This window comes from Salvelinus fontinalis, unplaced genomic scaffold (genome assembly GCF_029448725.1).
Source record: "Salvelinus fontinalis isolate EN_2023a unplaced genomic scaffold, ASM2944872v1 scaffold_0167, whole genome shotgun sequence".
Lineage (NCBI taxonomy): Eukaryota > Metazoa > Chordata > Actinopteri > Salmoniformes > Salmonidae > Salvelinus > Salvelinus fontinalis.
Window position 1 is genome coordinate 259,311 of NW_026600376.1, and position 27,829 is coordinate 287,139.

Below are 27,829 nucleotides of genomic sequence, written 5' to 3' on the forward strand. Positions count from 1 at the left end.
CATTGTTGTTCGGGAAATTTATATTTCAAAATTTGAGGTAGGCTATATGATCACACCGGTAATAGATCCATTGTTGTATTACTTGTGAGGCACAGCTGAGTGAGCATACATTTAAATAATTTGCTTTTTATTTTACTGAGCTGATGGTGCCTGCATCTGAGGGAGAGAGCAGCAGACTGAGGGTCGTCTCTCAACATCCCTCCGCTTTCCCTTTCCTCCACTGACACTGACCAAAAAGGGACACCGTCTTCCAGATGATGGCGAAACTCGAGTTGCACTGCATTACTTCTGTCTCATGCACAAATTCATGTTGTTACTCCTATGAACAGAGAAAGTGAAATATTCCTCAATATTAAAAAAATACCCAAGTCGCTAATAACAACAACGCCAGCCTATCACTACACTTTCCTACTCATTCATTACTGCTGCACTGATTGTTGTAGCGCTGAGTGGAAATAGGAAGAACGCACATTTTATGGGTTATAAAAGTGCTGAATACAAAGTTTTGACAGTGCTGAGAAAGAACTTAAACACGAACTCACTCATAAAAACAGCAGCTCTGCTGTATTCGTTGGCAGTTTCTCTCTAGTCATGGTTTTAAACGTTTTGAAATCTCACAGTATCAATTTTGCCATAGCTTCCTTTTATGCCTGCTACCTTACTAGAGGCTCGGTTATCTGAGCAATCTGATTGGCCTGCGTTAGCATAGTGCACTTGATTTCCTCTCTAGGCCCACGGGGAAGTGGTGGGAGTTTGTACCTTCAGACACATGAAATGGCAACAGTTTTCCTACCTGGCGCCAGGGCAGCTGAAATGGCTGCACCTACCACCAACAGCCCGAGACTAATAATAAAAAAGGAACACAATGCCTTGGAGATCGAAAAGTCGATCGCGATCGACTGGTTGGTGACCACTGGCATAGATGATGGCTTGCCCCATCCTGCGACCTAAAGTATGTATCAGATACTCAACATGATCTGCTCACACCTACTGTAGTGGTCTGAGCATAAACCACACGAAAACAAGACTAGACACTATGGAATACAACGCTTTTACTATCTCATCCTGGAATATACAAGGTCTGAGGTCATCTCCCTTTGGCCTAAAGAGCAGGAGCACAGACTTCATCAAAGAAATTGGAAATACAGAAATACAGAAAGTACCATCACAGATAGAACAATGAGACAAATGTTTCACCGGACATATAAATGTGAAGCATCTGCTTGGCGTTTCCACACACTACCACATATGGTAGTGTGTATTCACCCTGCACACCCTAATTGGAAAACAAACAAACCAAAACAAAGGCAAAGTCTTCTCATGCTTTTGACTCAGGGTCTGCTATATAAATTGATGGAAAGTGGTGTTGGGGAAAAAACATACGACATTATAAAATCCATGTTCACAAACAACAAGTGTGCAGTTAAAATTGGCAAACACACACATTTCTTTCCACAGGGCCGTGGGGTGAAACAGGGATGCAGCTTAAGCCCCACCCTTTTCAACATATATATCAACGAATTGGCGAGGGCACTAGAACAGTCTGCAGCACCCGGACTCACCCTACTAGAATCTGAAGTCAAATGTCTACTGTTTGCTGACGATCTGGTGCTTCTGTTCCCAACCAAGGAGGGTCTACAGCAGCACCTAGATCTTCTGCACAGTAAATTTCAGTAAGACAAAAATAATGCTGTTCCAAAAGCCGGTCCAGTTGCAAGGACCACAAATACCATCTAGACACTATTGCCGTGGAGCACACAAAAAATTATACACAACTCATCCTAAACATCAGCACCACAAGGTAACTCCCACAAAGCTGAGAACAATCTGAGAGACAAGGCAAGAAGGGCCTCTACACCCTCCCAATTAGGATCTGGCTAAAAATACTTGAATCAGTTACTGCCCTTTGTGGTTGTGAGGTCTGAGGTCCGCTCACCAACCAAGAATTCACAAAAGCATCCTCCGTGTACAATGTAAAACACCAATACCTGACCACTGTGACTGACCCAAAATTAAGGAAAGCTTAGACTATGTACAGGCTCAGTGAGCATAGCCTTGCTATTGCGAGAGGCCGTCATAGAGAGGCCGCTATGGGCACACTGCCCACAAAATGAGGTGGAAACTGAGCTGCACTTCCTAACCTCCTGCCAAATGTCTGACCATATTCGAGACACATATTTCCCTCAGATTACACAGACCCACAAAGAATTTGAAACAAATCTAATTTTGATAAACGTTCATATATATTGGGTGAAATACCACAGTGTGCCATCACAGCAGCCATCAATTGAAATGTAATTTAATTGTAGCAAAGCTTATGGATATACTGACAAGATACATGTCTCTCTGCCCCAACAATGGGAGTCATTGTCCACAAAGAGGCTGTCTAGCTCCTGCCTATCCTTTGTTTGGATTGGTCATTATTGTAATCTTATTTTGAATATTCAACGAGGGTTGTTGACTTCACCCTCCTGTATTCAATCGAGAGAGATGCTATGCTACTAGCCTCATGTCATGAATATGCATAGCCATTTTGAGACAACTCTGATATAAAGTGTGTTTTCTCAAAGTTACTGGGATGTCCCCATGAGTGACAGAACACTGATCCAATCACGACGCAACAGTCCGTATTTCCTGCTGGCTTGCCCCACCACCACAGAAAGCACTGACCTAGCCTGAAACACCTGCATTTTGTAGCTGCCTTACTCTAGAAAACAAAAAAGAGACCATGTTTGTAGGCAGCTTTATTAACTCAATGATATACATCTTTTTTTACATTGATTGAAAACTGCTATCGGATAAGTATTAATGCCAAAATAACATGCAAAACAGGCAGGTGGGGCTCAAATGATGGGTCGCCACTGGGGTTAGGTATAAAATCAGATCTTTCGACTTTGTGGCTGTGCCAGCTAGTGACCACTCTGCGGAGCTGCCTCAAGAACAAGATTCGTGACAGAAAATCCTAACCTGAAGCTGGTTCACACATTCAAGTTTGCATATAGGCTCACTTGTCATAATAAATGCAATTTTTAATATAATACAATGTCATAATAAAACACATATTTAAATGCCTCTAAAATATTTAGAGACGAGGAAATGTAGTGGTCACTGATGACTCCCAACTGTGTGTGTGTGTGTGCGTGTGTGTGTTTAACACACCTGAAAGCTATTGCATATATAGGGCCGATAATATATTTATAGTTCATATAGACAAAGCTGTTGTTTTCCATTGGCTGGCTGACTGACTGACTGACTTGATTATGCCTAACACCTAAATTACAACACCTTCTAAATGTGAAAATGGCCATTATTGAAGACAACGTTTAATTCATCTGCTTTTATTTGAGGAAAAATAATCCCTTTGTGTATAAAAATAACAGACATGTGATGATCAAACATTGAGGCTACCATGCATTTACCTTGAAATAACTCAGAAACATTTCACATTCTAGCGTCTATTCACAAAGGTATATAGGCTAACTCGCTTCTCTTTACACTAAATATGCCGCAAAATGTGTGCGAATTTCAATGAATGCAATTTGTTCACATAATTTGTATTGTACCGTACTGTCCTGTATTTCAAGCATAAGCATGTCTTGCTTTTCCTATAAAACGCGGGCACAAATGAGAGGAAATGCAAACCATTTCAGGCTAATTACAGGTTACCCACTGATTTTATGCATGTACAATTTACATATTTCCTCATTTGCCTTATCTAATTTCAAAGACCCCTCTCATTATACCACATTTCCTGGTTCGATCTTTAACACTCCAGTGGAAGACTAGAAGTTGTATAGCTTTATAGGGCCTAATCTTATCTTGAAAGTACTTTCATTTTAACTAATTGAAATGTATATTCTGAACAGAAATAAAAATCATTCAGTGTGTAGACTTGTTCCAAATAATCTCGAATTGTCTTTTGATTTTCTTCAATTTCAGGGATTCTAAAATAGAATAGGCCTGTACAGTAAACACTCCAATTGTACTTCAGAAAAGTCCATCTCAATAATCCCTATGTTTCGTATTTAAATTTGCTAGATTATAACCACAGGAAGAAAAAAAACATCTCACAAATATTGCATCTGAAAGTTCGATTTGAGGAAAAATAAAACTTCCCACAATACGTATTTGTCAGAGTGAAAATCTAATATGTAATGGATAATCAGGGTAGCGGCTTCAACCGTCGGAGAGATAGTCTACTGTCTCTTCCTTCGTCCAATCTGCGCCATCAGACGCGCGTTGTCGGCCGCTTTTGCGCGCAGGTTCTTGGACTTTTGGATGTCAAAGAGAATGTTCATGATGTTGGTGGGCACATCTAGAGAGAGGGTAAACTTGCTTAGCCGGTCATTATTTATGCTGTTCTGGAACATCTTACTCCTTAGCTGCGTCTGACTGAGAAACCTGTAGTTGGCGGGGTAAGTCGACGTCCTTTTCTCCCGCGACTCTACGGAGGAGAGAGTGTCTCCGGATTTGAAGAGAGAGCCCCAGCTTTCCGACACTGGGAACTCTTCACTGGGAACGTCGCTCGTCTCAGCTAGTATGTCATCGTCACAGAGGAGGCTGGAGTCGCTCTGGTACAGTCTGAGACAGAGGCTGGAGGTTGGCGCGCAGAGGACAGCCAGCACAACCAGGGTTCTTAGGAACGGCATCATGATGTCCTAAGCGATTGGAGAGAGAGAGAGTACTAGTACTAGAGAGAGAGAGAAAACCGTTCGTTTATTGGTCACTAAACTTTAAAAGTTCCCATATATCTGACAAATATAACCCTCTCCATGTTCACCATGCGTAAAGACAATAGTCCATAAGAGTAGATCAGTTTTACGCGTTATTGCCTTCCCTATTGTAAATTATATAAAGCAACACTTTATGGTTTAAAAATGTCTGATCCGATCAAAACATTAAGTGAATAATATTGAAATATTTAACTACATTCATGATTTGAGCACACGGAAATATGCCAGATCAAAAAATAACTTACCAAGTTCCGTGCACTGTAATTCTAGAAGACAGTTTCCGCCAGAAAGTCACATGTGACTAGTACAAACAAAGAAAAACACCCTAGATAACAATTGAATAGGCTATAAAATATTGGTAATCCCACCGTTTTAAAATTCGGGCTTCCCTGATCTCCCAACCTCGTTCTCGCCTTGTTCTTTCCGCGTCTTCTGATCACGAATTTGGCTCGCACGTCCATTCGTTCGGAATTCCTTCGTACGCCAGAACTAACGTCATAGGGTTGACATTTTTGGTCTCTTCTCTCTCAAAGATCACACACTGACTCTGATGCGTTGACACCCCCTTGCAAGGATCCATTTCGTCACCCCTTCTGACACTTTTGTAACACATCCGATTTATCCTACAAAGCTATTTGCAGTTTCAAACGTTTAACCAGATTGTGTCAGCCAATGTCATGTTTTTCCAATAGTTTCAACATAGCGCTCGTGAGTAGCCTAGAAAATGAAACGCTCACTACTTGTTGATTCTATGGCATTCAGCACCATGGACAGCTCCACGCGCACCTTGCTTCCATGCGCAGTGCACAACCTTCCGAACAATATTTTCAGATGTTTACCACTGGGCCTTGATTCTCTTGATTAAAAAATATCTGCCAATCAATACAAATAAATACTTGTATTAAAAATAACTTTTTAGGAGGTTATCTTGTTTTTACAGGCTATGGGGTAGGGGCGTTGCACAGATCAGAATAGGCATGAGGAATGATAGAGGTAACTAAGAGATGTGTTGGAATATTCCATGAGGTAAACAACAGGTCTACTCCATGAGCTTTCAATTAAAGTTCCTTGAGCTTATATCCTATCCTTAGGAGTATCTAATTAACATAATCCGTCAGTTTAAGGTAAATATGTCATTTTTTTCGCCACTTTCAACCGCAGAGCTACAGCGCTGTGTATCAGACCAGGAGACATCCCAAAAATCGGTCTTCTCACTAAAACGTCTGTAGCGTCCGAACCGAGTCGTGACTTGGGTGAATGTATAGGCACGGACAGCGTTCATCTCAGCAGGCAGGCTCATCCACACTGTGTGCCCATATGGTTGGTGCCCATTATGCTGGATAAACCCTCGTCCGTCTTAGGTTTTGAGGTGATTGTATCAAAAGTCTTAATTCAGGAAAGATGTCATCATGCATGCTTTATAGAAGGGTTGACCTCTGCTGCTGTTAATTCACTCGGTTCTGTGTGACCCCTTGGTAAGAGCATGGTGCTACAGCAATGACTTCAATTAACACGTGTCACAAACTGTAAGGCGCTTTCGATAAAAGGGTCTGCTCAGTGACATATGCAGTGCCTTCAGAAAGTGTTCACACCCCTTGTCTTTTTCTACATTCTGTTGTTACAGAATTACATTTAGATTTTTTTTGTCACTGGCCTACACACAATACCCCATAAATCAAAGTGGAATTATGTTTGTCCAAATTTTTACAAATTAATACATAAATAAGTATTCAACCCCTTTGTTATGGCAAGACTAAATCAGTTCATGAGTAAACATGTGCTTAATCAGTCACATAATAAGTTGCATGGACCCATTAAAACACCATTTCAAACAGATTCAACCACAAAGACCAGGGAGGTTTTCCAATATCTCGCAAAGAAGGGCACCAATTGGTAGATTGGTATAAAAAAACAGACATTGAATTTATCCCTTTGAGCACCGTGACGTTTGTATTATTATTATAATATTATTTTTTTAAATCAACCCATCCATCAACCCCCATCTTCGGATGACCAAAATATATTGTTGTTGTTTTTACAGCTTTTTGGTTACATTTACATACATTTTACATATTACATTTTACCTACATGGTACATGGTGAAGTTAATAATTAAACTTTGGATGGTGTGTCAATACACCAAGTCACTACAAAGATACAGACTCCTTCCTAACTCAGAAAGGAAACCTCTCCGGGATTTCACCATGACGCCAATGGTGACTTTAAAACAGTTACAGAGTTTAACGGCTGTGATAGGAGAAAACTGAGGATGGATCAACAACATTGTAGTTACTCCACAATACTTACCTAATTGACAGAGTGAAAAGGAGGAAGCTTGTAGAAAATACAAATATTCCAAAACATGCGTCCTGTTTGCAACAAGGCTAACTGAAGTAGTACTGGTAAAAATGTGGAAAACCAATTAACTTTTTGTCCTGAATACAACGTTTTTTAAATTATTTAACCTTTATTTAAAGGAATAAGTCAAATCTGTTCCATGACACAGTGCCTTCAGAAAGTATTCATACCCCTTGACTTATCTCACATTTTGCTGTGATACAGCCTGAATTCAAAATGGATTAAACAGATTTTTTTCACGATTTTTTCACTATACACGATACCCAATAATGACAAAGTGAAAACCTTTATTTATTTTTTTGCATTTTTGTAATTTTTTTTCAAATTAAATATTTTTTGAAAATATCTAATTTTACATACGTATTCGCACCCCTGAGTCAATACTTTGTAGAAGCACCTTTGGCAGCGTTTACCGCTGTGAGTCTTTCTGGGTAAGTCTATTAGTGTCACGTTCAGACCTTAGTTCTTTTGTATTTTCTTTGTTTTAGTATGGTCAGGGCGTGAGTTGGGTGGGTTATCTATGTTTTGTCATTCTATGTTGGGTTTTTCGTTTGGCCTGAAATGGTTCTCAATCAGAGGCAGGTTTCATTCATTGTCTCTGATTGGGAACCATATTTAGGTAGCCTGTTTTCTGTTGTGTTTTGTGGGTGGTTGTCTTCCGTGTCTGTGTGTTCCACACGGAACTGTTTCGGTTTTCTTATCGATGCACTTTGTTATTTTTGTATTGTTGTCGTGTTCAGTATTATTGAATAATATGGATACTTACCACGCTGCGCATTGGTCTGACATTTTTTACTCCTCGTCAGATGAGGAGGATGAATTCCGTTACAATAAGAGCTTTCCACACCTGGATTGTGCAATATCTGTCTATTCTTTTCAAAATTCTTCAAGCTCTGTCAAATTGGTTGTTGATCATTGCTAGACAACAATCTTCAGGTCTTGCCATATATCTATAAGTAGATTAAAGTCAAAACTCTAACTCTGCCACTCAGGAACATTCACTGTCTTCTTGGTAAGCAACTCCATTGTATATTTGGCCTTGTGTTTTAGGTTATTGTCCTGCTGAAAGGGGAATTAAATCTCCCAGTGTCTGGTGGAAAGAAGAATGAGCCAGGTTTTCCTCTACGATTCCGCCTGTGCTTAGCTGCATTCCATTTATTTTTTAACCTGAACAACTCCCCAGTCCTTAATTATTACAAGCATACCCATAACATTATGCAGCCACCAGTATGCTTGAAAATATGGAGAGTGGTACTGAGTAATGTGTTGTATTGGATTTGCCCGAAACATAAGAACTGAGATGGGGAAACAATATTTTTCCCATAATGCCCCTTCATCCTGGAACATGCTTCAAAAGATATTAAAGTTAGGGGCTGACTCTGATCGATTACACTGTTTGTGATTGCTGCAGTTGTTTCTAATATTCAATTGTATCCGTAACTTGTGACACTTTGTATTTTGGATGTATTTTGTAATTTTTGTCATGTACACGCTGCTATTTCCCTGTTTTGACTTCTTGCCAGGTCACCCTCGCAAAAGAGGTTCTTAACCTTAATGGGTCTTACCTGGTTAACTATATATATATATATATATATATATTTATTTATTTTGTTACCAGTTTTGTTTTTTTCATTTATATTTCGAGGCAGCATGTTAGCACATTGGGTGCACCGATTGGTGTCACCTTGTTAGTAAGTATGTGTTACACCTGTGCTGCCTTATCCATCTCGTTAGTCGGGAGGTGTTACACCTGTGCTGGCTTGTCCATCTCATTAGTCGGGAGGTGTTACACCTGTGCTGGCTTGTCCATCTCGTTAGTCAGAGGTGTAACACCTGTGCTGGCTTGTCCATCTCGTTAGTCGGGAGGTGTAACACCTGTGCTGGCTTGTCCGTCTCGTTAGTCGGGAGGTGTAACACCTGTGCTGGCTTGTCCATCTCATTAGTCGGGAGGTGTTACACCTGTGCTGGCTTGTCCATCTCGTTAGTCAGAGGTGTAACACCTGTGCTGGCTTGTCCATCTCATTAGTCGGGAGGTGTAACACCTGTGCTGGCTTGTCCGTCTCGTTAGTCGGGAGGTGTAACACCTGTGCTGGCTTGTCCATCTCATTAGTCGGGAGGTGTTACACCTGTGCTGGCTTGTCCATCTCGTTAGTCAGAGGTGTAACACCTGTGCTGGCTTGTCCATCTCATTAGTCGGGAGGTGTAACACCTGTGCTGGCTTGTCCGTCTCGTTAGTCGGGAGGTGTAACACCTGTGCTGGCTTGTCCATCTCGTTAGTCGGGAGGTGTACATCTGTGCTGGTTTGTCCATCTCATTAGTCGGGAGGTGTTACACCTGTGCTGGCTTGTCCATCTCATTAGTCGGGAGGTGTTTCACCTGTGCTGGCCCAGGTGAATATTTAAAAGTGGCTGGCCAAGGTGATATTTAGGGGTGGCTGACCCAGGTGATATTTAAGAGTGGCTGGTCCAGGTAATATAGATGTGTTAAGGTTAGTGTATTTTCTGTAGGGAATCTAGTGATCCATCATGCATGACATTCCTGGGAGTGTGTAAACATATATATTTTTTTACCATAGCATTTTTGTATGTTCTCTATAGTTACATACTTGAAAATGTATTAATTGACCAATTTGGCACATTTGGGCAAACTCCTGACAGACTTGTGTAGTGATGGAGTTCTTCACTGGATCAGTCTGAAACTTAGCACACACACTGCTGCTGTCTGGTGGACAACATCTAAATTACACCTGGAATCCTATTTCAATGTATGGCCTTTCTCTTCAAAGATAGAAAAAAAGAAAACGCATGCTTTGTTGTTTGTATTATCTTTTACCAGATCCAATGTGTTATATAATTTCACATTTCCACAAACTTCAAAGTGTTTTCTTTCAAATGGTGTCAAGAATATGCATTGCTTGAGGTCCTGAGCTACAGGCAGTTAGATTTGGGTATGTGATTTTAGGCGAAAATTTAAAAAAAGGGTCCGATCCTTAGGAGGTTTCAAGAGTGGCTGGCCCAGGTGATATTTAAGAGTGGCTGGCCCAGGTGATATTTAAGAGTGGTTGGCCCAGTGCTCCAGTTGAGCTTGAGAGATGTTGGGAGAGCTACACTTCACGTCAGCTGGGGCGCAATTTCGAGCTCAACCTATTTAAGTTTGAAAGAAGCCTGAGTTTTGGGTTTTCCCCTGTATATTTTGTTTCATATTCTTTTTATTCCCTATCCTAAGATGTTGTGGGTTTTTATTTTAGTTTGTCTTTTTGGAGGCAAACCTAGTGGGCATCTATGGTGGGTGTCTTTTAGAAACCCTTACTAGTGGGTTTGTCAACTTTCAGTGGGCACCAACATGGGTGACTTTCAGAACCCCTTTCTGGTTTGTTTTAGTTGTCAAGGTGATTTGTCTTTGTTAGTTCCCTTTGTTGTGAATGTAATTTTGAATTTGTCAGCTGGGAACGTAACAATATTGTAAAATTAATAAGTCAAATCGGTTCCTTTACCAACCCCCTTCCATCCAACCAATCTATTTCAACCAGGATTCTCCTGCTACCGAGCGTAGACGGTTTGTCCTCTCCTCTGACAAATACAGCCCTCTGTTACCTTGCTGGGCTCTCTTCTGGCCCTCAGCCTGCATGATGTCACCCCCTGTTGCGGGGACATATGTAGTAGAGAGAGGTGGCAAGGCAGGCAGGCAGGTGGGTAGTCAGCCACCCGCGGGTGTTTTAGCCTTAAGCCTGGTGGGATACTGGTGCTTTATGTGCGGTAGGTGATAGGGTTGTGTAATGTGAGCTAGGAGGAAAGGAGGGATGGAGAGAGTTTTGGGAAAGGGGAGAATATGATAATTGTGAGAAGAGAGACAAAAAGTGAGAGAAGAGCGGGGGAAAGAGAGAGTGAGTGTATGTGTGTGGGTTGGAGAGAGATTCTCTCAATAGGGAATTCAGTGGCCCAAGCAGGGAGAGAGTCCTGAGAGAGAGCCAACATGGCAGCATTTAGACCAGTTACTTAGCCAAGATTCAAAGTAGCAGTCCAAATACAAGTGCAAAAAATAGGTCACGACACGCACCCACGCATGTACAGATGCACGTACACACACACACACACTTATGCACATACACACACGTATGCACGTACACACACACACCAGGGGAGGCTCCTGAGAGGAGGAAGGAGAGGACCATCCTCAGTGAATTTCAGGAAAATTTTAAATAGTGAAACATTGAAAAAGTTATCATTTTCAGATAAAACTACAAAATATATTCACATGTCACCAAATAATTGATTAAAACACACTGTTTTGCAATGAAGGTCTACAGTAGCCTCAACAGCACTGTAGGGTAGCACCATGGTGTAGCCAGAGGACAGCTAGCTTCCGTCAGCTGGGTACATTGACTTCAAAAACCTAGGAGGCTCATGGTTCTCACACCTTCCTTAGACTTACACATTAATTATGACAACTTCCGGAGGATATCCTCCAACCTATCAGAGCTCTTGCAGCATGAACTGAGATGTTGTCCACCCAATCAACGGATCAGAGAATGAATCTAGAACTGAAAACATAAGCTACAGCTAGCTAGCACTGCAGTGCATAAATGCATAAAATGTGGCGAATAGTTGACTAAAAGAGAGCGCAAGACAATAGTTGAACAGTTTTTAACAAATTAATTTATATAAAAATGAAGGAGCAGCAAGAGATAGAGAGATAGCTATATTTTGTCCTTTTTTTCACTTTCACTTCACTTACTTAGCTAGCAAATGCAGCAAGCTAGCTAGTTTAGCCTACTCAAATACCCGGCTCAAACATAGGGATGCTATGTTAGCTAGCTTGCTATGACTATCCAACACTGGAAGTCTTCCATGTCAAGGTAAGCTTTTGGTTTTATGTATAAAAGCTGAAGAACAAACGCACATCCAGGTACTTTCCGCAGGTGCTGGAGTTGTAGACAAACTCCTGGAAAACAGGAAGGAAAACGCTGTACACTGCTGCTCATATAGCAACGTTGTTATAAATATCACCTGGAAGCATGAGCAGCAGTGTTCAGCGTTTTCCTTTCTCTTTTCCAAGCTTTTGGTTTTACACATTTATTGCCACTGGGACCCACCGGTGTAACTGCTAAACTGCTTACTGACGGTACACTAACGTTACTGCATGATTGTAGCGGATTTACTAACACGTTAGTTCTATGATGTTACTTCAGCTCATATGGTCACAATGGGGTAGGCTGTGTGTGGCGGTCATGATATGAAGGTTTGGCTTGGAGTGTTTTTTTCGCCTGGTCACATACAGCTGATGTGTTGTTAATTGAAGTCCACAAGCAAAGGGAAAAGGTGAAAGGAGGAGTGTGCATAGATGCGAGAAGGAAGACAACAAGCTGTTTGTATGTGGCTATTTTACGTGCTGTTTGCATGTGATCAAGGGTGTATTCATTCTGCCGATTCTGTTGAAAAACATTTTTTAAACAGAAGCATATGGAATTGAACGGGGATAAATATACCTGAATTTGAACTCTAATTTGCAACTGTTGGACTAATGATTACACCGTAGATCAGCTAGTATTGAATGTGTCACTGTCTGTCTGTGTGTTACGGTCTGTCACCTCAAATCTTTCTCTCAACCTGTGCGCCCCTACGTTGTAAACTTTCATTCATAGGCTAGGTTGTAGCAACCTCATGATGGGTACAGGGAAAATCTGAGTATCATGTAGTAGTAGGGTGAATGGAATATGAATGAAAGTCTTACAATATGCTGTAATAAAAAAAATTGTCCTCCCTCATCTTAAAGGGTACCGACCCTCACAGTGGTAAAGGAACGACATAGACTCATTGTTGTGATTCACTGACACACACAGTGGTAAAGGAACGTCATAGACTCATTGTTGTGATTTAATGACACACATTAAAACAGTAAATACTCACATTAACAGTGGCATTGGTGTAGAATCATGTACCAATACAATAAACATCTTTCAGTAGTATCAGGGTTTAAGTGTTAAAAACTCTTTCAGAAGTATCAGGATTTAAGTGTTAAAAACTCTTTTAGTAGTATCAGGGTGTAAGTGTTAAAAATGTTTTCAGTAGTATCAGGGTTGAACTATATCAGTACTATCAGGGTTGAAGTGTTAAAAACAACTAGAACAAATTATGCAATTAGAAGTAGTACTATAGAATGTGCAATAGTATAGTACTATAGAATGTGCTATACTACTATAGAATGTGCTATACTACTATAGAATGTGCTATACTATAGTACTATAGAAAGTGCCATACTATAGTACTATAGAATGTGCTATACAATAGTACTATAGAATGTGCTATACTATAGTACTATAGAATGTGCTATACTATAGTACTATAGAATGTGCTATACTATAGTACTATAGAATGTGCTATACTATAGTACTATAGAATGTGCTATACTATAGTACTATAGAATGTGCTATACTAAAGTACTATAGAATGTGCTATACTATAGTACTTTAGAATGTGCTATACAATAGTACTATAGAATGTGCTATACTATAGAATGTGCTATACTATAGTACTATAGCATGTGCTATACTATAGTACTATAGAATGTGCTATACTATAGAATGTGCTATACTATACTATAGTACTATAGAATGTGCTATACTATAGTACTATAGAATGTGCTATACTATAGAATGTGCTATACTATAGTACTATGGAATGTGCTATACTATAGTACTATAGAATGTGCTATACTATAGAATGTGCTATACTATAGTACTATAGAATGTGCTACACTATAGTATTATAGAATGTGCTATACTATAATACGTGCTATACTATAGTACTATGGAACGTGCTGTACTATACTATAGTACGTGCTATACTATACTATAGTACGTGCTATACTATACTACTATAGAATGTGCTATACTATAGAATGTGCTATACTATAGTACTATAGAATGTGCTATACTATAGTACTATATAATGTGCTATACTATAGAATGTGCTATACTATAGTACTATAGAACGTGCTATACTATAGTACGTGCTATACTATAGTACTATAGAACGTACTATACTATAGTACGTGCTATCCTATACTATAGTACGTGCTATACTATACTACTATATAATGTGCTATACTATAGAATGTGCTATACTATAGTACTATAGAATGTGCTATACTATAGTACTATAGAATGTGCTATAATATGGTACTATAGAATGTGCTATACTATAGTACGGTAGTACGTGCTATACTATAGTACGTGCTATACTATAGTACTATAGAACGTGCTATACTATACTATAGTATGTGCTATACTATACTATAGTATGTGCTATACTATACTATAGTGCGTGCTATACTATACTACTATAGAATGTGCTATACTATAGAATGTGCTATACTATAGTACTATAGAATGTGCTATACTACAGTACTATAGAATGTGCTATACTATAGTACTATAGAATGTGCTATACTATAGTACTATAGAATGTGCTATACTATAGTACTATAGAATGTGCTACACTATACTATAGTACTATAGAATGTGCTATACTATAGAATGTGCTATACTATATTACTATAGAATGTGCTATACTATAGTACTATAGAATGTGCTATACTATACTACTATATAATGTGCTATACTATAGAATGTGCTATACTATAGTACTATAGAATGTGCTATACTATAGTACAATAGAATGTGCTATACTATAGTACTATAGAATGTGCTACACTATACTATAGTACTATAGAATGTGCTATACTATAGAATGTGCTATACTATATTACTATAGAATGTGCTATACTATAGTACTATAGAATGTGCTATACTATAGTACTATAGAATGTGCTATACTATAGTACTATAGAATGTGCTATACTATAGTACTATAGAATGTGCTATACTATAGTACTATAGAATGTGCTATACTATAGTACTATAGAATGTGCTACACTATACTATAGTACTATAGAATGTGCTATACTATAGAATGTGCTATACTATATTACTATAGAATGTGCTATACTATAGTACTATAGAATGTGCTACACTATACTATAGTACTATAGAATGTGCTATACTATAGAATGTGCTATACTATATTACTATAGAATGTGCTATACTATAGTACTATTGAATGTGCTACACTATACTATAGTACTATAGAATGTGCTATACTATAGAATGTGCTATACTATATTACTATAGAATGTGCTATACTATAGTACTATAGAATGTGCTATAATATAGTACTATAGAATGTGCTATACTATATTACTATAGAATGTGCTATACTATAGTACTATAGAATGTGCTATACTATAGTACTATAGAATGTGCTACACTATACTATAGTACTATAGAATGTGCTATACTATAGAATGTGCTATACTATATTACTATAGAATGTGCTATACTATAGTACTATAGAATGTGCTATACTATAGTACTATAGAATGTGCTATAATATAGTACTATAGAATGTGCTATACTATAGTACTATAGAATGTGCTATACTATAGTACAATAGAATGTGCTATACTATAGTACTATAGAATGTGCTATACTATAGTACTATAGAATGTGCTATACTATAGTACAATAGAATGTGCTATACTATAGTACTATAGAATGTGCTATACTATAGTACTATAGAATGTGCTATACTATAGTACAATAGAATGTGCTATACTATAGTACTATAGAATGTGCAGGCTACCTTTTGATTACAACATGAAAGAACACATTCATAACATTCGCATGGTGAGTCAACTATAATTGTCATAGTCAATAGAAAATATAATGCCTGTATTAGACGTGGGTTAAAATACTTGAAAAATAATTTGAGCGTTAGCTTAAGACTGCCTGGAGTCCCAGATGGGCAGGGTTTTGCAGTTTTGGGACTTTTCTATTGGGTTATTAAGCCTGGCAAGCTCAAACAGGCACAGATAAAGCATTTCAAATGATTATGCAAATATATGAAACCCATGCAGCTCTGCTCTATATGGGCATTTCTCTCAAGTGTGGATAATCATTAGTTTACTTTAAATATTAAAAAAACAGATCTGCACAAAAATTAGAACATTTTACACTGGCATTTACAAAAATAAGAATTGTCTTGATTGCCGGCTCTCTCTCACCTTCTAGGCTCAAGACCTGTGAAGAAACAATGAATGTGTTATGTAATGCAACAATAGCGTACTGCCCCTCCTTTGAGATTGCATTTGTGTGTGCCAGACTGATGTCAAATACATTTGTCAAACGGCAAGCTAAATCAAGTGCACTTCAAATAATGTGTTTGACCCGGCTGTCTGGTGTTGGCCCATGTTTATCCCAAGATTCACAATGGCTGTCTAGATCACCTCTCTCTTTTCTAGTGCCAGCTCTGGCTAGTCTGATTGGTTCCCTCCATCTTTGACCCCTTCTATTCCTGAATACCAACCTTGGCCTTGATTGATGGTGCATTCAAGTGCTGCATTTTCTTTTAGGAGATGTACTGTTGCTAGTTGTCAAGGGACATGCTAGTTGTCACAATGGACATATTTTGAATATATGTACACCACCATTCAAAAGACGCGTCACAAGTCTTCAACTGGCAGCTTCATTAAATAGTACCCGCAAAACACCAGTCTCAACGTCAACAGTGAAGAGGCGACTCCGGGATTCTGGCCTTCTAGGCAGAGTTCCTCTGTCCAGTGTCTGTGTTCTTTTGCCCATCATAATCTTTTATTTTTATTGGCCAGTCTGAGATATGGCTTTTTCTTTGCAACTCTGCCTAGAAGGCCAGCATCCCAGAGTCGCCTCATGAAGCCATATCTCAGACTGGCCAATAAAAATAAAAGATTATGATGGGCAAAAGAACACAGACACTGGACAGAGGAACTCTGCCTAGAAGGCCAGAATCCCGGAGTCGCCTCTTCACTGTTGACGTTGAGACTGGTGTTTTGCGGGTACTATTTAATGAAGCTGCCAGTTGAAGACTTGTGACGCGTCTTTTGAATGGTGGTGTACATATATTCAAAATATGTCCATTGTGACAACTAGCATGTCCCTTGACAACTACCAACAGTACATCTCCTAAAAGAAAATGCAGCACTTGAATGCATGAAGCTGCCAGTTGAGGACTTGTGAGGCATCTGTTTCTCAAACTAGACACTCAAATGTACTTGTCCTCTTCCTCAGTTGTGCACGGGGGCCTCCCACTGTCACGCCCTGGCCTTATTATTCTTTGTTTTCTTTATTATTTTAGTTAGGTCAGGGTGTGACATGGGGAATGTTTATGTTTTGTTGGTTTTGGGTGTTTATTTGGTAAAGGGGTTATGGGGTGTAGTAGATGGTTTTGTGTTGAGTGTAGATGTCTAGCGTTGTCTATGTTGGTTAGTTATCTAGGAGAGTCTATGGTTACCTGAATGAGTTCCCAATTAGAGACAGCTGATTTCGGTTGTCTCTGATTGGGAGCCTTATTTAGGGTAGCCATAGGCTCTCATTGGTGGTGGGTAATTGTCTATGTAAGAACGTTAGTAGCCTGTATGTTTGTGCACAACGTTTGTAGCTTCACGGTCGTTTTGTTATTTTGTTGTTTTGTTAAAGTGTTTTTGTGTCGTGTTCATCTTCGTGTTAAAATAAAAGAAGATGGCATATTTTCCAACTGCTGCATTTTGGTCCGTTAATCCGCCACACGATCGTGACAGAATTACCCACCATAGGACCAAGCGGCATGGAAGGCGGCAACAGGACCTACCTACACAGGATCTCTGGAGATGGGAGGACGAATTGGAAGGAAAGGGACCTTGGGATCAACCTGGAGAATATCGCCTCTCTCGTGAAGAGCTGGAGGCAGCGAAAGCCGAGAGGAGGCGATATGAGGAGGCAGCACGGAGACAAGGCTGGAGACCCGTGAGTACAACCCCAAAATTTTTTGGGGGGGGCCTTAAAGGGAGTGTGGCGAAGTCAGGTAGGAAACCTGCGCCTACTCCCTGTACTTACCGTGGAGAGCGGGAGTACGGGCAGACACCGTGTTACGCAGTAGAGCGCACGGTGTCTCCTGTACGCGTGCATAGCCCGGTTCGGTACATTTCAGCTCCACGTATCGGCCGGGCTAGACTGAGCGTTGAGCCATATGTCATGAAGCCGGCCCAACGCATCTGGTCACCAGTGCGTCTCCTCGGGCCGGCGTACATGGCACCAGCCTTACGCATGGTGTCCCCGGTTCGCCTACATAGGCCGGTGCGGGTTATTCCACCTCCCCGCACTGGTCAGGCGACGGGGAGCATAGAACCAGGTAAGGTTGGGCAGGCTCGGCGTTCAAGGGAGCCAGTACGCCTGCACGGTCCGGTATTTCCGGCGCCACCTCCCCGCCCCAACCCAGTACCACCAGTGCCTCCTCCACGCACTAGCTATATGGTGCGTGTCTCCAGCCCTTTACCACCAGTGTCTAAACCACGCACCAAGCCTCCTGTGTGTCCCCAGAGTCCTGTGCGTCCTGTTGCTGCTCCCCGCACTAGCCCTGAGATGCGTGTCCCCAGCCCGGTGCCACCAGTCCCGGCACCACGCACCAGGCCTACAGTGCGCCTCAGCCGGCAGGAGTCTGCCGTCTGCACAGCAATGACTGAACTGCCCGTCTGCCAAGCGCCATCTGAGCCATCCGTCTCCCCAGCGCCATCTGAGCCATCCGTCTGCAATGAGCCTGCAAAGCCGCCCGTCTGCCATGAGCCTGCAAAGCCGCCCGTCTGCCATGAGCCCACTGAGCCGTCCGCCAGACAGGAGCCGCTAGAGCCGCCAGCCAGACAGGAGCCGCTAGAGCCGTCCGTCAGACAGGATCTGCCAGAGCCGCCAACCAGACAGGATCTGCCAGAGCCGCCAACCAGACAGGATCTGCCAGAGCCGCCAACCAGACAGGAGCAGCCAGATCAGTCAGCCAGCCATGAGCAGCCAGATCCATCAGCCAGCCATGAGCAGCCAGATCCGTCAGCTAGCCATGAGCAGCCAGATCCGTCAGCTAGCCATGAGCAGCCAGATCGGTCAGCTAGCCATGAGCAGCCAGATCGGTCAGCTAGCCATGAGCAGCCAGATCGGTCAGCTAGCCATGAGCAGCCAGATCCGTCAGCTAGCCATGAGCAGCCAGATCCGTCAGCTAGCCATGAGCAGCCAGATCCGTCAGCTAGCCATGAGCAGCCAGATCCGTCAGCTAGCCATGAGCAGCCAGATCCGTCAGCTAGCCATGAGCAGCCAGATCCGTCAGCTAGCCATGAGCAGCCAGATCCGTCAGCTAGCCATGAGCAGCCAGATCCGTCAGCCAGCCATGAGCAGCCAGATCCGTCAGCCAGCCATGAGCAGCCAGATCCGTCAGCCAGCCATGAGCAGCCAGATCCGTCAGCCAGCCATGAGCAGCCAGATCAGTTAGCCAGCCATGTGCAGCCAGATCCGTTAGCCAGCCATGAGCAGCCAGATCTGTCAGCCAGCCATGGGCCGTCCCTCAGTCCGGAGCTGCAGTCCCTCAGTCCGGAGCTGCAGTCCCTCAGTCCGGAGCTGCCATTCCTCAGTCCGGAGCTGCCCCTTACCTTGGAGCTGCCCCTTACCCTGGTGCTGCCCCTTACCCTGGTGCTGCCCCTTACCCTGGTGCTGCCCCTTACCCTGGTGCTGCCCCTTACCCTGGTACTGCCCCTTATCCTGGTACTGCCCCTGACCCTGGTACTGCCCCTTACCCTGGTACTGGTCCTTAGTCCGGAGCTGTCCCTTAGTCCGGAACTCCCCCTTAATGCAATGGGGTTAATGTGGAGGGGGGTCGTTTGGAGGAAGCCTAGGAGGTGGTGTACTGTGGTGACGTGGGGACTACGACCAGAGCCGGAGCCGCCACCGTGGAGGGGAGCCCACCCAGACCCTCCCCTAGACTGTGTATGGTGCGCCCGGAGTTCGCGCCTCAAGGGGGGGGTTATGTCACGCCCTGGCCTTATTATTCTTTGTTTTCTTTATTATTTTAGTTAGGTCAGGGTGTGACATGGGGAATGTTTATGTTTTGTTGGTTTTGGGTGTTTATTTGGTAAAGGGGTTATGGGGTGTAGTAGATGGTTTTGTGTTGAGTGTAGATGTCTAGCGTTGTCTATGTTGGTTAGTTATCTAGGAGAGTCTATGGTTACCTGAATGAGTTCCCAATTAGAGACAGCTGATTTCGGTTGTCTCTGATTGGGAGCCTTATTTAGGGTAGCCATAGGCTCTCATTGGTGGTGGGTAATTGTCTATGTAAGAACGTTAGTAGCCTGTATGTTTGTGCACAACGTTTGTAGCTTCACGGTCGTTTTGTTATTTTGTTGTTTTGTTAAAGTGTTTTTGTGTCGTGTTCATCTTCATGTTAAAATAAAAGAAGATGGCATATTTTCCAACTGCTGCATTTTGGTCCGTTAATCCGCCACACGATCGTGACAGAATTACCCACCATAGGACCAAGCGGCATGGAAGGCGGCAACAGGACCTACCTACACAGGATCTCTGGAGATGGGAGGACGAATTGGAAGGAAAGGGACCTTGGGATCAACCTGGAGAATATCGCCTCTCTCGTGAAGAGCTGGAGGCAGCGAAAGCCGAGAGGAGGCGATATGAGGAGGCAGCACGGAGACAAGGCTGGAGACCCGTGAGTACAACCCCAAAATTTTTTGGGGGGGGCCTTAAAGGGAGTGTGGCGAAGTCAGGTAGGAAACCTGCGCCTACTCCCTGTACTTACCGTGGAGAGCGGGAGTACGGGCAGACACCGTGTTACGCAGTAGAGCGCACGGTGTCTCCTGTACGCGTGCATAGCCCGGTTCGGTACATTTCAGCTCCACGTATCGGCCGGGCTAGACTGAGCGTTGAGCCATATGTCATGAAGCCGGCCCAACGCATCTGGTCACCAGTGCGTCTCCTCGGGCCGGCGTACATGGCACCAGCCTTACGCATGGTGTCCCCGGTTCGCCTACATAGGCCGGTGCGGGTTATTCCACCTCCCCGCACTGGTCAGGCGACGGGGAGCATAGAACCAGGTAAGGTTGGGCAGGCTCGGCGTTCAAGGGAGCCAGTACGCCTGCACGGTCCGGTATTTCCGGCGCCACCTCCCCGCCCCAACCCAGTACCACCAGTGCCTCCTCCACGCACTAGCTATATGGTGCGTGTCTCCAGCCCTTTACCACCAGTGTCTAAACCACGCACCAAGCCTCCTGTGTGTCCCCAGAGTCCTGTGCGTCCTGTTGCTGCTCCCCGCACTAGCCCTGAGATGCGTGTCCCCAGCCCGGTGCCACCAGTCCCGGCACCACGCACCAGGCCTACAGTGCGCCTCAGCCGGCAGGAGTCTGCCGTCTGCACAGCAATGACTGAACTGCCCGTCTGCCAAGCGCCATCTGAGCCATCCGTCTCCCCAGCGCCATCTGAGCCATCCGTCTCCCCAGCGCCATCTGAGCCATCCGTCTGCAATGAGCCTGCAAAGCCGCCCGTCTGCCATGAGCCTGCAAAGCCGCCCGTCTGCCATGAGCCCACTGAGCCGTCCGCCAGACAGGAGCCGCTAGAGCCGCCAGCCAGACAGGAGCCGCTAGAGCCGTCCGTCAGACAGGATCTGCCAGAGCCGCCAACCAGACAGGATCTGCCAGAGCCGCCAACCAGACAGGATCTGCCAGAGCCGCCAACCAGACAGGAGCAGCCAGATCAGTCAGCCAGCCATGAGCAGCCAGATCCATCAGCCAGCCATGAGCAGCCAGATCCGTCAGCTAGCCATGAGCAGCCAGATCCGTCAGCTAGCCATGAGCAGCCAGATCGGTCAGCTAGCCATGAGCAGCCAGATCGGTCAGCTAGCCATGAGCAGCCAGATCGGTCAGCTAGCCATGAGCAGCCAGATCCGTCAGCTAGCCATGAGCAGCCAGATCCGTCAGCTAGCCATGAGCAGCCAGATCCGTCAGCTAGCCATGAGCAGCCAGATCCGTCAGCTAGCCATGAGCAGCCAGATCCGTCAGCTAGCCATGAGCAGCCAGATCCGTCAGCTAGCCATGAGCAGCCAGATCCGTCAGCCAGCCATGAGCAGCCAGATCCGTCAGCCAGCCATGAGCAGCCAGATCCGTCAGCCAGCCATGAGCAGCCAGATCAGTTAGCCAGCCATGTGCAGCCAGATCCGTTAGCCAGCCATGAGCAGCCAGATCTGTCAGCCAGCCATGGGCCGTCCCTCAGTCCGGAGCTGCAGTCCCTCAGTCCGGAGCTGCAGTCCCTCAGTCCGGAGCTGCCATTCCTCAGTCCGGAGCTGCCCCTTACCTTGGAGCTGCCCCTTACCCTGGTGCTGCCCCTTACCCTGGTGCTGCCCCTTACCCTGGTGCTGCCCCTTACCCTGGTGCTGCCCCTTACCCTGGTACTGCCCCTTATCCTGGTACTGCCCCTGACCCTGGTACTGCCCCTTACCCTGGTACTGGTCCTTAGTCCGGAGCTGTCCCTTAGTCCGGAACTCCCCCTTAATGCAATGGGGTTAATGTGGAGGGGGGTCGTTTGGAGGAAGCCTAGGAGGTGGTGTACTGTGGTGACGTGGGGACTACGACCAGAGCCGGAGCCGCCACCGTGGAGGGGAGCCCACCCAGACCCTCCCCTAGACTGTGTATGGTGCGCCCGGAGTTCGCGCCTCAAGGGGGGGGTTATGTCACGCCCTGGCCTTATTATTCTTTGTTTTCTTTATTATTTTAGTTAGGTCAGGGTGTGACATGGGGAATGTTTATGTTTTGTTGGTTTTGGGTGTTTATTTGGTAAAGGGGTTATGGGGTGTAGTAGATGGTTTTGTGTTGAGTGTAGATGTCTAGCGTTGTCTATGTTGGTTAGTTATCTAGGAGAGTCTATGGTTACCTGAATGAGTTCCCAATTAGAGACAGCTGATTTCGGTTGTCTCTGATTGGGAGCCTTATTTAGGGTAGCCATAGGCTCTCATTGGTGGTGGGTAATTGTCTATGTAAGAACGTTAGTAGCCTGTATGTTTGTGCACAACGTTTGTAGCTTCACGGTCGTTTTGTTATTTTGTTGTTTTGTTAAAGTGTTTTTGTGTCGTGTTCATCTTCGTGTTAAAATAAAAGAAGATGGCATATTTTCCAACTGCTGCATTTTGGTCCGTTAATCCGCCACACGATCGTGACACCCACTCTATTCTGGTTAGGGCCAGTTTGCGCTGTTCTATGAAGGGAGTAGTACACAGCGTTGTACCAGATCTTCAGTTTCTTGGCAATTTCTCTAATGGAATAGCCTTAATTTCTCAGATCAAGAATAGACTGACGAGTTTCAGTAGAAAGTCTTTTGTTTCTGGCCATTTTTAGCCTGTAATCCAACTCACAAATGCGGATGCTCCAGATACTCAACTAGACTAAAGAAGGTCAGTTTTATTGCTTCTTTAATCAGAACCACAGTTTTCAGCTATGCTAACATAATTGCAAAAGGGTTTTCTAGTGATCGATTAGCCTTTTAAAATGATAAACTTGGATTAGCTAACACAACGTGCCATTGGAACACAGGAGTGATGGTTGCTGATAATGGGCCTCTGTACCCTTATGTAGATTTTCCATTAAAAATCAGCCATTTCCAGCTACAATACTCATTTACAACATTAACAATGTCTACACTATATTTCTGATCAATTTTATGTTATTTTAATGGACAAAGAATTAGCTTTACTTTAAAAAATAAGGACATTTCTAAGTGACCCCAAACTTTTGAACAAACATTTGAACGGTAGTGTATATGTAGTGTATATGTCTCATTTCCAAATCTCCTCTTGTCATTCCCTAGTCATCGTTAGCGGTTCCCTACCTCTCCTCTGCTTCCCAAATAGGTATTCCAATAGAATACAATATTTGCTTTATTGGTCCATTTGGACTGAAAAGTCCTTATTTTTTTGCTGTCACAGTACCCAGACTGCCTCTGGAGCAATTAGGGGTAAAGTGCCATGCTCAAAGGCACAAAGGCGCTAGATAGCACATGGGATATTGAAGCCAGTAACCCTCCGGCTGTTGGTTCACCTCCCCCCAGTTGTCACCCGTAAACTGAGGGATTCCTCCTCGTCACCTCTAACCTGGAGACTACTACCGGCATCAAGTAATTCCCTACCTCTCCTCTCTTTCCCACACCACCTCTGACAATCGTGTTTGGTGTTGAAGCGGTTGTGGTTGCCCTCACAACCTCCATAGACAAACGGCCGGCACTCCCCGGAGCGGGGGTGGTAGTACCACAGCAGGACATACTCCCAACATCCCCCCTCTGACATGGGCTGCAGGCAGGGGTCAGGGGTCAAGTCTAAAGCAAAAGTAGAGGTAATATAACCTGGTCACAGATCTGTTTGTGCCAAACATGACGATGACTGTAGGAGCTAGACAGCACAAACAGATCTGGGACCAGGCTAATCACAAATTTATAGGAGTTAAGTATCAGAGAATTAAGAAAATCTTTTTGAGGCATGTTTGACAAGAGTGAACACATTCAAAAACACATAGAATTAGGAATATTATCCTCAGTGAATTAAAATCCTTTGTGTTAACCAAAGAAATAATGTTCATTGTGCTGTGATATCAAGCGCATGAGTCATTGTTAGATCTTCCATTAATTAAGTGAATAATATTTTTTTTATAGTTTTGCCTTTCAATGTGGGTTGCACATTCATTCATAAATTCTAGCACGCGCACACCAACACACTCTTATCTTTCTCATCCCGCATTGTGCCCCATACACTCCTCATTAAAGACTAATTATAAGAGAGAGAGAGAGAGAGAGAGAGAGAGAGAGAGAGGATTGACAGCGAGAGAGAGAGAGTGCAAGAAAAAAAATAATCAAAATGACAAGAGGAAGAAGTGGGAACAAGAGGAAGAGGAAAGACGGAGAGAGAAAAGAGAGAGATGGAAAGGAAAACAAGTTCCATTCATTCACCTGAGCCTGGCCCAACTCTCGGAACCCTTCTTCTCCTGTGCCTCAGTCCCCAATCCGCTCCCCTGTTGGCTCCAGAGTCTGAAGGCCGAGAGAACTCATTAGCTTACAGACAGGCAGATTCAAACATTTATCACTAAGTGGGGCCTGCTGCGTCCCACTCCTCTAATCAACACACAGGGCCCTTAAAAAATGTAAACTCTATTGGCCCTGGTCATAAGTATTACACTATACAGGGAATGGAGGGCCATTTGGAATACAGCCGTGGTCTGCAGACTTGGTCTGTTATACTGACTCTCTATAGGTTCACACTGGAGGATGACCAGGGAGACATGGAGGAAAGGATTTTTGACCAAGAAGACTAATGAAAGATGGAAATGTCTACGAATGTTCGTTATCTCCAAGTCAGATGTTTGTCTGTGACTGATACATTTTGCATGTAAATTACACTGCATTTACGGGGAGATCATGGAGTTTGTATTTTATTCCTATTTAACTTTTTTTTTATCAGGAAAATCAAGTCTGGTGTAATGGAATCAATGTAATTCTCCCAAAAGTGAAAACCCCGCCCATCTGGCACACCAGGCAAGTTCAATTAAATGCTCAGAGCATTTGAAAAGATAAATAATTTTGGAACTCAGGTCATATGTATATACCTATACGTTAAGCTAGATGACACGATCCCGGGCGCAGGATTACACATAACAATGGTGACATTGACATTGACAGGGGCAATGTGAGCCTTTGATTATTTCCGATCTCTTTGGTTCAATGGAACCTGAAATAGGGATTCAAATGGGATGAGAAGCCCAGTAGCCTAGGGCTGGCTAGGATAATGACCCGCGATAACACTGCTTTGATTGCTTCTTTCTGCCTCTCTCTCTCTTTCCCTCTGTCTTTGTCCTCGTCTTTTTCTACTCACAGTAATAAAGCATTCAGAATGGAGAGTCTAGCTTCAGGGTTGGGGTCAACTCTGGAGGTTAGTAAAAAGATGGATAGGATATTAGATTGGTCTAAGCGAGGGTCTCACCTAGGGACAAGGGCAGTGTTTACATGAAGGAAAAAACAGCTTATTATTTATTAGTTCCTCAAATAGGTGGGGTATAAACAATACTTTTCTGTGGATATTTGTCTGGAATTTCGACCCGAATAAGAACCAACCCCACAGTTTAAATATAATTTTATTCAACATTCGTGACAGACAAGAGATGTTTAGGTTTTCTTCTGTGTAAAAAAGTGTGGCTTTGCTGTACAGGAATGGAAAGCAGCATGACATCGGGACCAGGGGCATATATGTGGTCAGGAGCTTGGACCGCTACACCAGATACGGCACAAACTTCTAACTTTGACTTACCGGTAAGGTTGTCATCACCTGGGGTCCCCTCCTCTTGCAAGGGGACGGGGGGAGGAGTGGTTGATCCTACCAGCTCCTTTTCAAGTATTTTCTTGTCCTCTTCCTCCTCTCCCATCTCATCCTCAGGTAGGCTGCGAGTGAGGATGGATATAGGCTCGTCCGGATCCCTCTCAAACATGCTCTCAGCATCCGGGTCCTTGGACTTCACCATAAACTTCAAGTCCATCCCTGCAACAACCACAGACAGAATAGTCAGTGTTTCCCCTACCATTGAATAAACATGAGCCTGCCTTAAAGAGGCTTTTACTGGATTCAATTGACAATTTCATAGTCAGACATTCACACCTCGCCTGGAAACTAATGGAGGAAATTTGATGATAATTTGATATGATATGTTGACACAAAACGAATTCTCTACTTTAATGATGTTCACTACAGATAAGGCAACAATGCCTTTCTCCTCAAAGTTGTGGAGGTGTAAACTAAAGATGCGTTTGACCCTGTGGCTGTATGGCCCTCTGGGTTCTGGTGTGTGGTATGATGGTTTATGAGTCTGGTGTTTGTGAATGACTCCGGTCGGTCACGGTGTCCCCTCTCTCAACGGGCCATTCCACAGAGAGGGCACACCAGATGGCAGAACACACAGGGGTGCCATGCCGCAGCAGTGGGACTTTTAGAATGTACAACAGCCACACAGACCTGCATGCGCACACACAGCCAAACACAGAAACACTCACCGCACTGGTTCACAACCTCTTGGTTGACCAGCTCCTTCACCTCCTCGGCCTGAGAACAGAGAGAGCATTGTGCTGCTTAGACCCTGTCTTCAACCAAGCTGTCTGTCAATATAAATATGTCTTAGGCCAGGCAGGTGTCAAACGTGTGTATGGGAATAAGTAAGATGTATTTACAGAGAGTCCGGGTTCCCCTTTCTCTCCCTTTAGTCCCTCGTTTCCGAGCTCTCCCTGGAAAAGACACAGTGGTTATTATCACAGCAATTATTACTGTCACCCAGCCTCGTGACAGTAACTCCCATTAGGTATTGATACATGAACAACAACATGTGTGTGAGTGTTATGTGTCTGGTCTATGAAGTAGCTTACACTGCCTCCTCTTTGTCCCGGACTTCCAGGTGGTCCTGTCTGACAAGGCTTCCCTCTGCCTCTCCTGCCCCTCTCTCCCTGGGACAACACAGCAAAATGGAGACCGCTCTTACTCACACAGGTGCTGCGCGTGCTAGTGAGCCCACGCACATGTGCTCTCACAGGCACATGCACAAACAGGCAGGCACACTGATAGGCACACACACAGATAGATAAACACACACAAAGATAGACACACAGAGATAAACACACACACACAGATAGACACACACTCTCTCACATATAAATACAATTACGTATTTATATTACGTACTTCGCTAATACGTACTTCACTATTACGTACTTCACTATTACGTACTTCCCTAATACGTACGTCACTATTACGTACTTCACTATTACGTACT

The 27,829-nt window shown here is 43.6% G+C and overlaps 2 protein-coding genes across 5 annotated transcripts; both read right to left on the reverse strand.

The window, feature by feature from the left end:
- Positions 1-3,322: 3,322 nt before the first annotated feature.
- Positions 3,323-5,926, reverse strand: LOC129844027 (urocortin-3-like). Of its 4 annotated transcripts, none has more exons than XM_055912398.1 (2): positions 5,102-5,926; positions 3,323-4,658 (listed from the first exon to the last, which is right to left on the reverse strand). In XM_055912398.1, the coding sequence occupies exons 1-2, from the start codon at positions 5,192-5,194 to the stop codon at positions 4,197-4,199; spliced, it is 555 nt and encodes a 184-aa protein (XP_055768373.1). In that variant the 5' UTR covers positions 5,195-5,926; the 3' UTR covers positions 3,323-4,196. The 4 variants fall into 4 exon arrangements, with proteins under 4 accessions (XP_055768373.1, XP_055768375.1, XP_055768374.1 ...); XM_055912400.1 differs by having other exon boundaries at positions 4,979-5,193; XM_055912399.1 differs by having other exon boundaries at positions 3,323-4,690; positions 4,979-5,193.
- Positions 5,927-12,945: 7,019 nt separating this feature from the next.
- On the reverse strand, positions 12,946-27,710 carry LOC129844029 (kunitz-type protease inhibitor 2-like). Its single transcript, XM_055912402.1, has 7 exons — positions 27,426-27,710; positions 27,234-27,287; positions 27,060-27,108; positions 26,323-26,550; positions 24,972-25,049; positions 24,159-24,344; positions 12,946-16,226 (listed from the first exon to the last, which is right to left on the reverse strand). Exons 4-7 carry the CDS (start codon positions 26,546-26,548, stop codon positions 16,207-16,209), a joined length of 510 nt encoding a protein of 169 aa, XP_055768377.1. The 5' UTR covers positions 26,549-26,550; positions 27,060-27,108; positions 27,234-27,287; positions 27,426-27,710; the 3' UTR covers positions 12,946-16,206.
- Positions 27,711-27,829: the final 119 nt, after the last annotated feature.

Coding starts and splice junctions, on each gene's coding strand:
- LOC129844027 (XM_055912398.1), bottom strand. CDS start 5,194: ATGGACGTGCGAGCCAAATTCGTGATCAGAAGACGCGGAAAGAACAAG. Junction 4,659..5,101: donor GAAGCCCGAATTTTAAAACG/GTGGGATTACCA, acceptor CCAATCGCTTAG/GACATCATGATGCCGTTCCT.
- LOC129844029 (XM_055912402.1), bottom strand. CDS start 26,548: ATGGACTTGAAGTTTATGGTGAAGTCCAAGGACCCGGATGCTGAGAGC. Junction 24,345..24,971: donor GAGAGTTGGGCCAGGCTCAG/GTGAATGAATGG, acceptor CTTTTGCTTTAG/ACTTGACCCCTGACCCCTGC. Junction 16,227..24,158: donor GTGTGGGAAAGAGAGGAGAG/GTAGGGAATTAC, acceptor GTTTCTTCACAG/GTCTTGAGCCTAGAAGGTGA.